This window comes from Oncorhynchus clarkii, chromosome 31 (assembly GCF_045791955.1).
Source record: "Oncorhynchus clarkii lewisi isolate Uvic-CL-2024 chromosome 31, UVic_Ocla_1.0, whole genome shotgun sequence".
NCBI lineage: Eukaryota > Metazoa > Chordata > Actinopteri > Salmoniformes > Salmonidae > Oncorhynchus > Oncorhynchus clarkii.
Window position 1 is genome coordinate 32,759,913 of NC_092177.1, and position 12,183 is coordinate 32,772,095.

The window sequence follows — 12,183 nt, forward strand, 5'->3', positions numbered from 1 at the left end:
ACTGTGTGTTTTAAATATATTGTTACTGTCTTGTTAGGGAGAAATCGATGCTCTCTTCAGATAGCGACCATTTATATCTCTCTGAAAGGGCTGCTCTCCGCGACAGGAGACTCCCAGCATCCTTTGCAACGGAAAAAAATGGGTGGCTGCATTGGACGAGGTTATCCCTTGGTTAATGTGACATGGCTGTCTGTGACCTTGCCGGTTGTTAACTGCCCGGATTATTATTGTGATAATGTGGCAATTAAAAAGAAAGTGCTCCATCAAAATAGGGGGCTTCTGGTCCAGAAGATGGATGTGCGGAGATTACATGGCAGCGGGAAATGCATTAAGACGGCAATCCATTTTTACTGTATGGCTGGGAATCTTTGCTCCAACGGCTGGGTTATTACGGCCCATCCTCGTTGATATCCATTCCCAATCAATACCCCTCTGTTGCCGTAAAGACAGTCAATTAACACATGGGAGAAAGGATTGGACATAAAGAAGGTCAAATCAAAAGCCAACCCTAATGAGACACTATGAGTCTGGAGAGAGAAGGAGTGTCATTTTGTGTTTATTTGAGAGAGAAAAAAATGAAGAAAATTATTGCTTCAAAATATTTCAAATAATTCTAGATTTTATTCAAGTGTTTTGAAATGTTTACTGAGCGAGATGTCCCTAGTTTGATTTTGAACATGAATAGCAAATAAAAAGCATGGTTGCATTTGATTGTGTTAACTATTTTTCTCCCAGCATGCATCACATTGAAAATTGCATCAACATTCAAATGTGATTAACTGTTTTCAGTGTTTGAATAAAACCTCTCGATGAAACAGAGTTCTAATGTAGTATGTATGTTTATTCTTTCTTTTGTGTTTACAGATTCTTCCTGAAGTTCTTCCTCAAGTGCAATCAGAATTGTTTGAAAAATGCAGGGAACCCACGAGACATGAGAAGGTTTCAGGTAAGGCCATATTTATTGTGAAACTTGCCACTATAGTTCCACACAACATACATTTTCTCATTCGGCTCACAATGCAGGTACATGAATTGAAAACGTAGTATATCGTTAAGGTTCTCTATTTATCCCTCAGGTGGTGGTCTCCACTACGGTGAACGTGGACGGCCATGTCCTTGCTGTCTCCGACAACATGTTTGTCCACAACAACTCCAAACATGGCAGGAGGGCCCGACGCCTGGACCCCTCTGAAGGTACAACTGCCTCACACTTACAGACAACATGACACTTTCTCTAAAACCTCAATGCATCTTGGTGTCTTTGGCCACCTGTGTGCCGGTGTCTAAAAACTTTGGCTGTGGTGAAAATGATGGTGCGCCATTTTATTTTGCCCCACTGAAAAACTGACTTTTAATTACATCATCCTCTTTATTGGACTAAATGAAACCATATCCTTATGTCTGGAAAAAGATGATGACATCCTCTTTGAATTGGGAACCTTTTTATTACCAGAGCCCTAAAAAAAACACCCCAGAATCACACTGTAAAATCTACCTCACCGCGTCGTTTGCGGTTATGACGTAACATGGTGCCATATTGTGAGAAAGAATAGTACTCTTGTTCTTACCGGCAATATTAAAACATTGTCCCCTACCTGCCTAGCGACCACACGGCCTAGCACCTGGCTAGGCACAGGGAAACCGCTTAAACTTATCGCTTTGATCTAACTTCTTACAAGTTTCTGAGTTGACAAATGACAAGAGCATTGGGACACACTGGATAAACAGTACTTAGGCATTCATAGGAACACTGGGAGAGAGAGAGTCACATGGGTGGTCGCCACTGACGGCAACAGAGCAGAGCAGTACGGTGCCATTGTGTGACTGGAGTCAGAGCGCCATTGTCCCCCGATGCAGACTCGAGAAGGCTATCACTGAAGTCAAGGCTCCACTGAGGGAGTCTCACGTCTTTCATCTCAGACAGATTGGGATGTTTTCAGAGGCGATAAAGCCAACATCTGCTCCTGTCTTTGTTCCATCCCCCCTAAGCCCCCCCCCCTAAGCCCCCCCCCCTCGATAAATGTACAAAGTTTCCACAGTCTGTTTCACAACATTGTGTTTTATTCATTTGTGAGAGTCCCCCCATTTGACTGTGTGTTTACGGCTGTGACAGGGGGGAAATGAATAGCGATGACAGTAGACTACCGAGGAAAAGCCCCTTCTCCAACAACACCCTAAAAAAAAAAAAAACTCCTGTTAAACGGTGTGAGAGACTCTGTCAAACAGTATCCCATTGGTTGAAGCACATTGCGCTCATTTATAATCTACTGGCTTCAATTGTCATTCAAGCCTTAAAAGTCTGTTTCCCATGCCTCCTCTTTCGGGATCATCTTTACATTTGAGAAGGCTACACGGTCCCACCACTCCCAGGGCACAGTTAGAATGACTACCTTTACACCATGAACCAGTAGGCCTATGCTATTCAACTCATCCTAATATCAATTGGATCGGCATCGGTCTTTGACAGACACGCGATCTGCATGCAGACTGTGTGGTAAATGTATCCCACCTCCACCGCAAGCCACAGTCATTATTTTGATCACTTGCCTCTTTCCCCTTTTTTTTTGAAGTGCAGTGGCTGTTTTGGCCAGATATCCTGTAGACAGGACCCGTTAGTCAGTCTGTCTGTCTCCGTTCTGTTGTGCCTACACACAGTCTGGCCAGGCAGGAGACACTGTAATGTTTCTGTTGAGCTTATTGATCCTCCGCCATCAAACAAAAATGAAATCATAACACTGCATTTTTGATGACTGAGCTAATTGACAAAGTAGACGGCAGGACCGTATGCAATTAGACATCTGTTTGGGGGAAAAAAAACACACCAATTGTATGTCATTTGTTAATGCTACCCTTGCATTGTATTAGTCATATTGCAACCGGACAGTGACTTAACATTCCTCTGAGCATATAACACATTTTTGGCCCAAAAAGTGTAACCACTCCGTTTGTCAAGTTGGGGGATTTTAACGGTCCTGGTAAGTAGAAGTCATACCCGTTCCTGCTGTCTGTGTTTCCGAAGCAGCTACGCCCTGCATCAAAGCCATCAGCCCGAGTGAGGGGTGGACGACCGGGGGAGCCACTGTCATCATCATCGGAGACAACTTCTTTGACGGACTGCAGGTGGTCTTCGGTACTATGCTGGTCTGGAGTGAGGTGGGTCCAGTTACACGCACACACACACACACACACACACACGCGCACACACACACACACACACACACACACACGGACACACACACACACACACACAGACACACGGACACACACACACACACACACACACACACACACACGGACACACACACACGGACACACACACACACACACACAGACACACGGACACACGGACGGACACACGGACACACGGACGCTAGGTGAAAGAACTCAGAGAAAGACAGGGCATAAAATATTGGAATATGTCCAGAGTGCTTCAGAGACGACAGAGGCTGCCTCAGTGCTACGCCTGGCTCACTCTGTTAGTCAGGCAGATACCTCCATACCACAGAGTCTCTATCTGGAAATCTTTACACATAGTTCATGACAGTGTGTATTCGGTTGGGTTTACTGTGCTTCGTCGTTTGGCCATATGTACTGACTGCTCCAGATATTATTGTCTTCTAAATGACTTTTAAAATGATCAAATTTGAATTTGCTAGACAGAGTTGTGGATGATGCTGTAGATGCACCTTTGAGATCAAACTAAGACTAAGTACGTCTATTGTATAGTAAGAAATGACCATACCTCCCACAGTGCACTGCTCTTAGCGTTTAAACGAGTGTGCGTGTTGATGTGTTCCAGCTAATCACGCCCCACGCCATCCGGGTCCAGACGCCCCCTCGCCACATCCCAGGGGTCGTGGAGGTCACGCTCTCTTACAAATCCAAGCAGTTCTGCAAAGGGGCGCCAGGACGCTTTGTCTACACCGGTAAGATCACCGTTCCTTCCTTTTTGAAATCTGTTTTACCCTCTCTCTATATCTCTCTGCTTCCTCCTCTCCTCCCCTTTAAATCACTTTGGTATCACTTCATCTGAAGGTCTGTTTTTATTAACATTAGTACATAGGTTAACCATTATATTGAGTTTTAAAAAAATGGGCATTGGGACTGTCACCACATCTTCCTATAGGGTTTATTGTTCTCCATGCTATATATTATTATACATAAAGTGGTGGCGACATTCCCCGTACTCCTCTGTCCTTTCAAGGTGGTAAACATTTCCCCTTGTGCAAGGGCATTGAGTCCTACCCTTCTTTTTTTGCTGGAGCTTTTCCCCAGGTTATCCTTCAAGCCTTTGTCTGATGTCCAGACTGTTATGCCGGGCGTGACTGCCGGCAGAATGGAGTATCGCTCCCTTAAATCAGCGCTTTACTATTCCTGATTATTCCATCGGAATATCCAGATGCCATTCAAAGTAGCAGAAAGGTCAGATGGATGGCTGTTTAGTGTGATAAGGAAATGTCACTGTGTTGCCAATGAAAGAGGGGACTGTGTTAAGGCTTTCTGTTAAGCACAGGTTTATCGCTGCGGCCTTCTCCCCTCTGTTCAAAGCACCGCTTAGTTCCCATGCAAGTGTGAGCGAAGCAAATAGACAACTTCACAATGGGCTGTCCAACCCAGCTTACGGTTCCTTTTGCAATGCTAATACCTGATTCCGTTTGACGATATGACTGACAACTGCTCGGTGTATTGCTTTTATGGACGGGTGTGTGGTGAATCGAGACCTCCTGTTACCTCGTCCTGTACGTCTATTAGGCCGTGGGACGGGTTCTGTCGAGAACCCGTGTTGTGGATCCCTGGAAGGAGTTATAATACTTTATGTGCTCAACGAAGTACTCAAATGTGGTGAGCATTTTATGATTTGAAGTCGATAAAAATGATAAAACCAAAACTATTTGACTTGATCGATAGCGAATGAACAATGCTGTATTTCGCTGGTGACTCCATTCCTAACACAGACAGGTGCCTGCACCATAATATTGTAAAAAAAAAAAAAAAAAGGCTCATTAGTCTCTAATTCTTCTCTCCAGATTGAGACCCATATTGTGCACACATCAACATTTAATCTGATTTACACATACATATTTCAAGATTGTCTGCGTGCATTTCTGAAGCGTGTTTATTGTGCCAGGAGTGTCTTCTTCATGAATGCAAAATGAGGCAAGCTTTTAAATACTAAATCGGCAAGCTTGTGTATAATTGAACAGGAAAGAGAATGCATCCAGGCTCAATGATGTCATTTCCTCTGGGGAACTTCCAGATGCCCAAGTGAGCTCGTCTTTCAGTGCGTCCCCTCCACAAAAACATAGCCCTCTCCTATCAAACAGCGGTTGAATAGCGTAGCAAATCAGCTGAGTTGTAGAGATGACACACCAAAAGTTTGAACTAATGTAACACATTATTTTGCTTGATATCATGCCAAAGAAAGAGGGAGCGATCCACACGTTGTGTTATGACAGAGGTACACATGGGTCTAAATGTTTTATTCCTTTAAACTCAGCCGAGGAAGAAAAAAGAGACCTAGATAAGTTCCCCTCTTTCTCTGTCTTCCCTCTGTAGCAGAGAACGGTGTCTCCGGGCTTTGATCCTAGGCATTACAACTGTTGCCATGGGCTAGAATGGCAATACAATGAACCTGAGCGAATTGCGCTCCTCGGGGCACTCCACTGTTACCTGACACTTTCTATGTGACTGCAGCTTATCTACCGTACAGAGACATGCAGGACTATGTTGACTCTGTCACTGCCTTAATATGTCTGGGTCCACATTGACTTATGAGACAGTGAGAGATTGGTCTCCTTGATATTGGAACTAAAGAGTTGGGTCTAGTGTCTAGACAGATATTATAGGTGCTGGTTTCTCCTATAACCAAACAGACAGACAGACCAGTGGCTTCTTGGATTGTTTGCCCTCCAGTCAGAATCATTCATTTGAGCCTTCTCTTGTGCAGTACTTGAAATCCATATCTCACACACATGATATCCAAATAGAAATGTGATGGTTTCTCTCCCACACACTTCTCTCTCTCCTTTTTATTCATGCAGCTTCCTCTTATTGCCAACTGCACATCTCCATCTTCCCCCTCTCTCTCCATCTCCCCTCCTTTACCCTTTCTTTCCCTAGCCTCCCTCTCGCTCTCTGCCCCCTCTCTTCTCCCCGCCCTCCCTCCCCCGGACTTCCAGACTCTCTCAGGGGTTGTATATCCCCAGGTGCGGCTCGAGGAGGGGAGGGTGAAATTAATGAGGGGAGCCTGGAGGTATTGACTTTCCTGGGAAAACACAGCTCTCTAAAAATCAGTGGCCAAGTACTGCAATAACTCAGCACCCATCGATTCCCCTTCCCCATAGGCCACATTGATCTATGCATTACAAGCACTGAGGCTGGCAGCATGGATCCACCACCACCCTGCCTTAACACCACCCCACTAAATACTGGAATGATGATACTGCTACTATTACTACCACTGCTGTTACTGGACCACCATTACTACTACTAACACTACTACCACTACCATTACTACTACTACTACTACTACTTTCTAGTACTACTACTACTATCTAATACTACTACCACTACTCGTGGAAATGGTAGTATTTTTAATAGTGTTGTTACTAATTCTTCTGCCATCACGGATGATAATATTCATAGGAAGTGAATGCCGTCCTTCATGGATGGCAGTGTAGTGTACAACACACGCGCTGTGCCGGATCCATTTCATGGAGTGATGCATGGTTTGAGTCTGTGACTACTATTTCACTAGCCTGGGGGGGGGGCAGCAGCCTCAGGGGGTTCTCGTGGCAAGCCTCATCTTGTCCAAATCCCCCCCAAACAACAAAACACATCTGTCTAGAGGGAGAGGACGTGTGACCCAGAGGTTGGGTGTTAGAGTGAAGGGGTGTGAGAAGCCAGTCCAAGCTACATGGCCTTTTATTTGGGTTAATCTGACGTGTGGCAATCCAGTGCTGGTTCGGATGAGGTAATTCGGAAAGAAGAATTTAGCCAATGGCAGAGACGGCTAGCAGGAGCTGCTGTTGGGACCTGGTTGTTGTGTGGCGTGAAAGGAGGCCTGGCACCCTGGCGGCCACTACCTCCCAGGCTAAACCCTTAAGAGGTTTTCAGCATGGGCAGTCGCTGTTTTCTCTCAGGGCATAATGCCTTGGAGTTGGGCAGGGCCAGTGTTCCTATCACAGCGAGGAGAAAAACAAAGGTCCACTCTGTACTGTACCTTACTGCTCTCGCTCTCTCGCTCTCACACACACACACACACACACACAGGGGCTGGCCACATGGAACATATTAGCGAAATGTTCCATACGGTATGCTGAAGGTCTTGTGAACATGTAACAAAGGAGCGAGAGTTATACCTCGTGGTGTGTTGGTCCTTCCCAGCCCTGTCGGCGATCTCTTTCTGTAGCACTGTACGCTGACTAATTGACTACTGCACTTTTATTGTTTAAATACTCTCACTGTAACACATGGAGGTAATTATGCACAAGTATGCGTGGTATCAACTTGCGTGCAGTATAGGAAGAAAAATGAACACTTTTACACAATCACGTGTTAATTGTTTTCCATATTTCCATATTTGTTACACAGTAGATTTCCCCATGATTGAGCATACATTCCCCCCCCCCCCCCCCCCCCCCCCCCCCCCCACACCCCCCCACACCACCCTGTACCTACAGTATTGCACTGAACCACTGTTGGATCAAACATTTAGTTTCTTCACGTAGACACAGAAGAACATCACGTCGATGGTTGTCCTCTAGAGCATGGAGAGAAGTGGAGGTGACAGCAACACAACCACTCCCTTCTGTTGCCTCTTTCGTCTCCTGTGTGATCTGAGAATGACGCAACCCCTGTGATTAGAGTGTGCATCCGCTTCAGCGGCGAGATATGTTAATCAGCTAGTGAATAATTACCTCCTTGGTGCCTTGATTAGACCGGAGTGACAAGGCTGGGAAAGTGTGTGCCTCAAAGAAATACCCCCTCACACACACCTGAGAAGTTATTATTTTTGAGTCACAGCCTACAATGCCCCCACAGAAACGCTTATTATCTGACATTAGTTCTGCTAGTCCCCCTCCTTGAAGACGAGTAGATCTCTGTCTTTGATATATGAAATGTGGCATGTCTCTGTGGAAGAGAGGGGAATTCCCTCAGTGGAGAACACTGTTCTGTCTAATAAAAGAGGAATCTTCGACCGGTAACTTCGGGGAATCTAGAGTAAGTGTAGTTTCATCACGTGCATTAAATGGATGTGATAAGTACTCATTGACTTGGGGCTGAATCCAAACGTGAGTTATGTCCCATTGACATCCGTGTAGGATTTACAGAGACATACGGAGACAAAATGCGGTAAACTGATAGGCCTCCTTCATTGAAAATACAGTTCAGTATTTAGAACCCTTCCCTTTTTTGACATTTTGTTTTATTCTTAAATTGATAATTTTCCTCATCAATCTACACACAATACCCCATAATGACATAGCAAAAACAGGTTTTTAGAAATGTTTTCACATTTATTAAATACCTTATATACATAAGTATTCAGACCCTTTGCTATGAGACTCGAAATTGAGGTGCAGGCGCATCCAGGTGCAGGTGCTTCCTGTTTCCATTGATCATCCATGAGATGTTTCTACAACTTGATTGGAGTCCATCTGTGGTAAATTCAATTGATTGGACATTATTTGGATATGCACACATCTGCCCAAATAAGGTCCCACAATTGACAGTGCATGTTTGAGTAAAAAACAAGCCATGATCATGCCAAGAAGTGTCTGTAGGCCTGCGAGACAGGATTGTGTCAAGGAACAGGTCTGGGGAAGGGTACCAAAAAAATTCTGCAGCATTGAAGGTCCCCAGAAACACAATGGCCTCCATCATTCTTAAATGGAAGAAGTTTTGAACCACCAACATTCTTCCTAGAGCTATCAAACTGAGCAATAGTGGGAGAAGGGCCTTGGTCAGGGAGGTGACCAAGAACCCGATGGTCACTCTGACAGAGCTCCAGAGTACCTCTGTGGAGATGGGGGAATCTTCCAGAAGGACAACCATCTCTGCCGCACTCCACCAATCAGGCCTTTATGGTAGAGTGGCCAGACGGAAGCCACTCCTAAGTAAAAGGCACATGACAGCCCGCTTGGAGTTTGCCGAAAGGCACCTAAAGGACTCTCAGACCATGAGAAACAAGATTCTCTGGTCTGATGAAACCAAAGGTGCTTCAACAAAATACTGAGTAAAGGGTCTAAATAGTTATGTAAATTTAAATTTTTTATTTGTAATAAATTAGCAAACATTTCTAAAAAACGGTTTATGCTTTGTCGTTATGGGATATTGTGTATAGATTGATAAGAAGAAACAATTTAATCCACAAAATGTGGAAAAAGTCAAGGGGTCTGAATACCTTCCGAATGTACTGTACCCATTAAAAGATTCCCTCTTTCCTCTGAAGGTCAGGTGTGGTCTATCGTTTTTCTCTCTCTTCAAAGCTATGTGGTCTAGTGTGGTGTCAGACAGGGGTCACTGGAGGTCATAGGAGTCATGTAGACTACATCAGTCAGGCTAATTGTTACCATATCGCCAAAGTGTTTTAGTCTTAATTAGAAGTGTGTGTTTGGTGAGGGAAGAAGCCCTTTCATCTTCCCTGGTGGCTCTCCACTTTAAAGAGGCCATGTCTGTCTGGGGCCAGTCTGTCTGTCTGTCTGTCAATCACAGTTTAAAGTTCATGAAATTTCTATGAGCATCGATCGCAAGGGGGCCCGGATGATTGATCAAGCCTCTTGCTTTGAATTTCTCTTCTCTATGCTCTCACTGTGATGGGATGTGTGTGTTGTGTGTGTGTGTGGGCGGGGGGGGGGGGGGGGGGGGGGGGTGTATGGGTACCTGTAGGTCTATGTATTGAGTTTGTACAGTGTGTTATATATACAGTGCATAATATAATGCTGATGGAGTCATGTTTGAGGAAAGCAACTGTTTTTACACAGACAACAGCGGACCGCAGTCCAGGCCAGAGTTTGGTTTTGCATCGTACGTCTGTACGTGTCCCAGTGTGTTGCTATGTCATCTTACTCTGAATGAGGGACAAATGAAAGAGAGAGAGGGGGGGGGGGGGGGGGGGGGGGTGAAAGGAGTAAAACAATAGCATAGTGCACGTGCTTAACAGTAACAGGGCGGCTTTAGATGCTGGTCGCCCGGGCGGTGCTCCACAACCCCCAGCCGACGACACACAGCCGCACTTGACCGACTCAGATCAGGCTCACACGGTTGGTGCGTCCGACAATTTCTTCCCTCAGAAGAGAGGGAGGAAATGATCTGATACACACATCTGTAGGCGACGGGGGCAAACGCAGCGATGACCTGCATCAATCATAACATGAATAGAGATGATAGGAATGGAAAATTGGAGCCCATGTTGCTCAAGCCGCTTCAAATCCCCTGTTCTGTCAGCCGGGCGGTGGGGATGGGCTGGGGCCTTGATGGTGTATCTCATATGAAATATGGACTCCATTTGAAATGATACGTGCAATATAGGGAAAGCCACGGAGAGCCTATGTGTTGAGTGGTGGAGCAGGAGAGTGGAGATTTATGGGTTTGAGGATGATCCTCATCGGGGACATGACTGCGCCTTCAACAAGGATATCACTGGAGTGAAAGGCGTCAAGGCACCGAAAAAAAAAGATTCCCTAAAGTGCATATTCCATCCATCAGCTATATCTGGTAAATGTGTACAGAATCAGCTAGCAGCCAAGTAGAAAAGCAGGAGCCACCTAAGCGGTTGGAAGGACAGCGGCGGTGAGGGAAAGTAAATAGAAAATAGCTCAACATAAATAGATGTAAACACGTTGGAGTATGAGGATGTAAACATGTGCTGAGTAAATGGATACATATTTTGCCAAGGCACCACTTGAAGCATGCAAACCCAATAAAGCTTTGGAGCTTTAGTCTCTACACCCCGTGAGACTGATTGTAAAAAAGACTTGCTAGGTTCCAATAATATTAACTGGCTTCCTTTTCCCTCTCTCCCATTCTGGACCACCAATCTGAAAGGACTTGATTTGTTTAAATGCTGTAGTTGGAACACCTATCCAATCCCTCAGTAGCAACAAAGGAAAGGAAGCTATTTAAGAATATTGGTGCGTCGCCAACCTTAACTCTATCATGTTTCCTATATTTGTCCGGTTCAGGGGTGTAAGAAAGCGTCCCTCTGATCACGTTGACCTTGTAGAGGTACACTGTTCTAACCCTGACTTAACCTCTTGCTCCTGCTAACTGCGGTCGTTTGGGTCATTTGGAAGGCAGCGCTGTTTGAAATAAGACAGAGAGCAGCATGGGAATTGATTTTGAGGGAGCTTTAGGTAGCCTCCTCCTAAACCTCTAGAAATAGGTGAGGACATCTGGCTCGACACGTGGAGGTTTTTCACACGGGTTGAAAGGTGAAATGTTGCACATGTACGATCAAATGAGCCATTTTTGTTCACAAAATAAAGACTTTGCTACTTGTAACAATACTCTCAACCTACAGAAGAGGAAGAGTTTTGCATTTGATGAAGTCAGAATGATATCAGAGTATTAAGGTGGAAGACATGACACTTAAGACGTTGATTAAATTAACATTATCATCTGTAATACCAATTAATGCTACATGGTCTATCTGACTTTAAGTGCCTAAAATTTGGAGCTCATTGTTTTCCTGAACCCGAAAATGTCTGTCCTGCTTGTGTTGTGTCCTGCTGTCACCAGCACCATGTTTCCCTATCTAATACAGTTTTGTGCTTTGGGATCATATTTCACTAGAGCTCCTCTCAGGCTTGGTTGAGTGTGTTAGTGGAAATCCCACTCACCCTCTCCCTCCCCTTTGTCCCAGTCGAGTGGTCACCTAATAACAACGCTCTGTTTAGTGAGACCCCAGTCGACCGTTTGATCACTTTCATAGAGCGAGAAATAGAGAGCAATAAATGGATGATTAAATAAATAAATAAAAGTATACTCTCCCGCCCACACCTCTCTTTCTCCCTCCCTTTCTCTCTCTCTCTCACTCCTACTCCCGCCTCCTCTTCCCAGCGAACTGCATTATCTTTCCCCTTTGAAAAAGTCCAAACGTCAGACACCACAAAGACGACTGGGCCCCCGAAGAAAAAATCTATACAAATTACGATGGAGAAAGTGGCACTGATGGCTGGA

General features: G+C 45.0%; 1 protein-coding gene across 8 annotated transcripts in view; it reads left to right on the forward strand.

Moving 5' to 3' along the window:
- LOC139390516 (transcription factor COE3-like) overlaps nt 1-12,183 on the forward strand; it is a 93,644-nt gene that overhangs the window by 61,904 nt on the left and 19,557 nt on the right. For 4 of the 8 annotated variants that reach the window (XM_071137666.1, XM_071137668.1, XM_071137664.1 and 1 more), the window contains exons 7-10: nt 865-946; nt 1,077-1,194; nt 3,020-3,153; nt 3,800-3,926. In XM_071137666.1, the coding sequence (XP_070993767.1) occupies nt 865-946; nt 1,077-1,194; nt 3,020-3,153; nt 3,800-3,926 (461 nt within the window). The remainder of the gene's footprint in view (nt 1-864; nt 947-1,076; nt 1,195-3,019; nt 3,154-3,799; nt 3,927-12,183) is intronic. The other 4 variants (XM_071137667.1, XM_071137665.1, XM_071137669.1 and 1 more) reach the window with 1 other exon arrangement.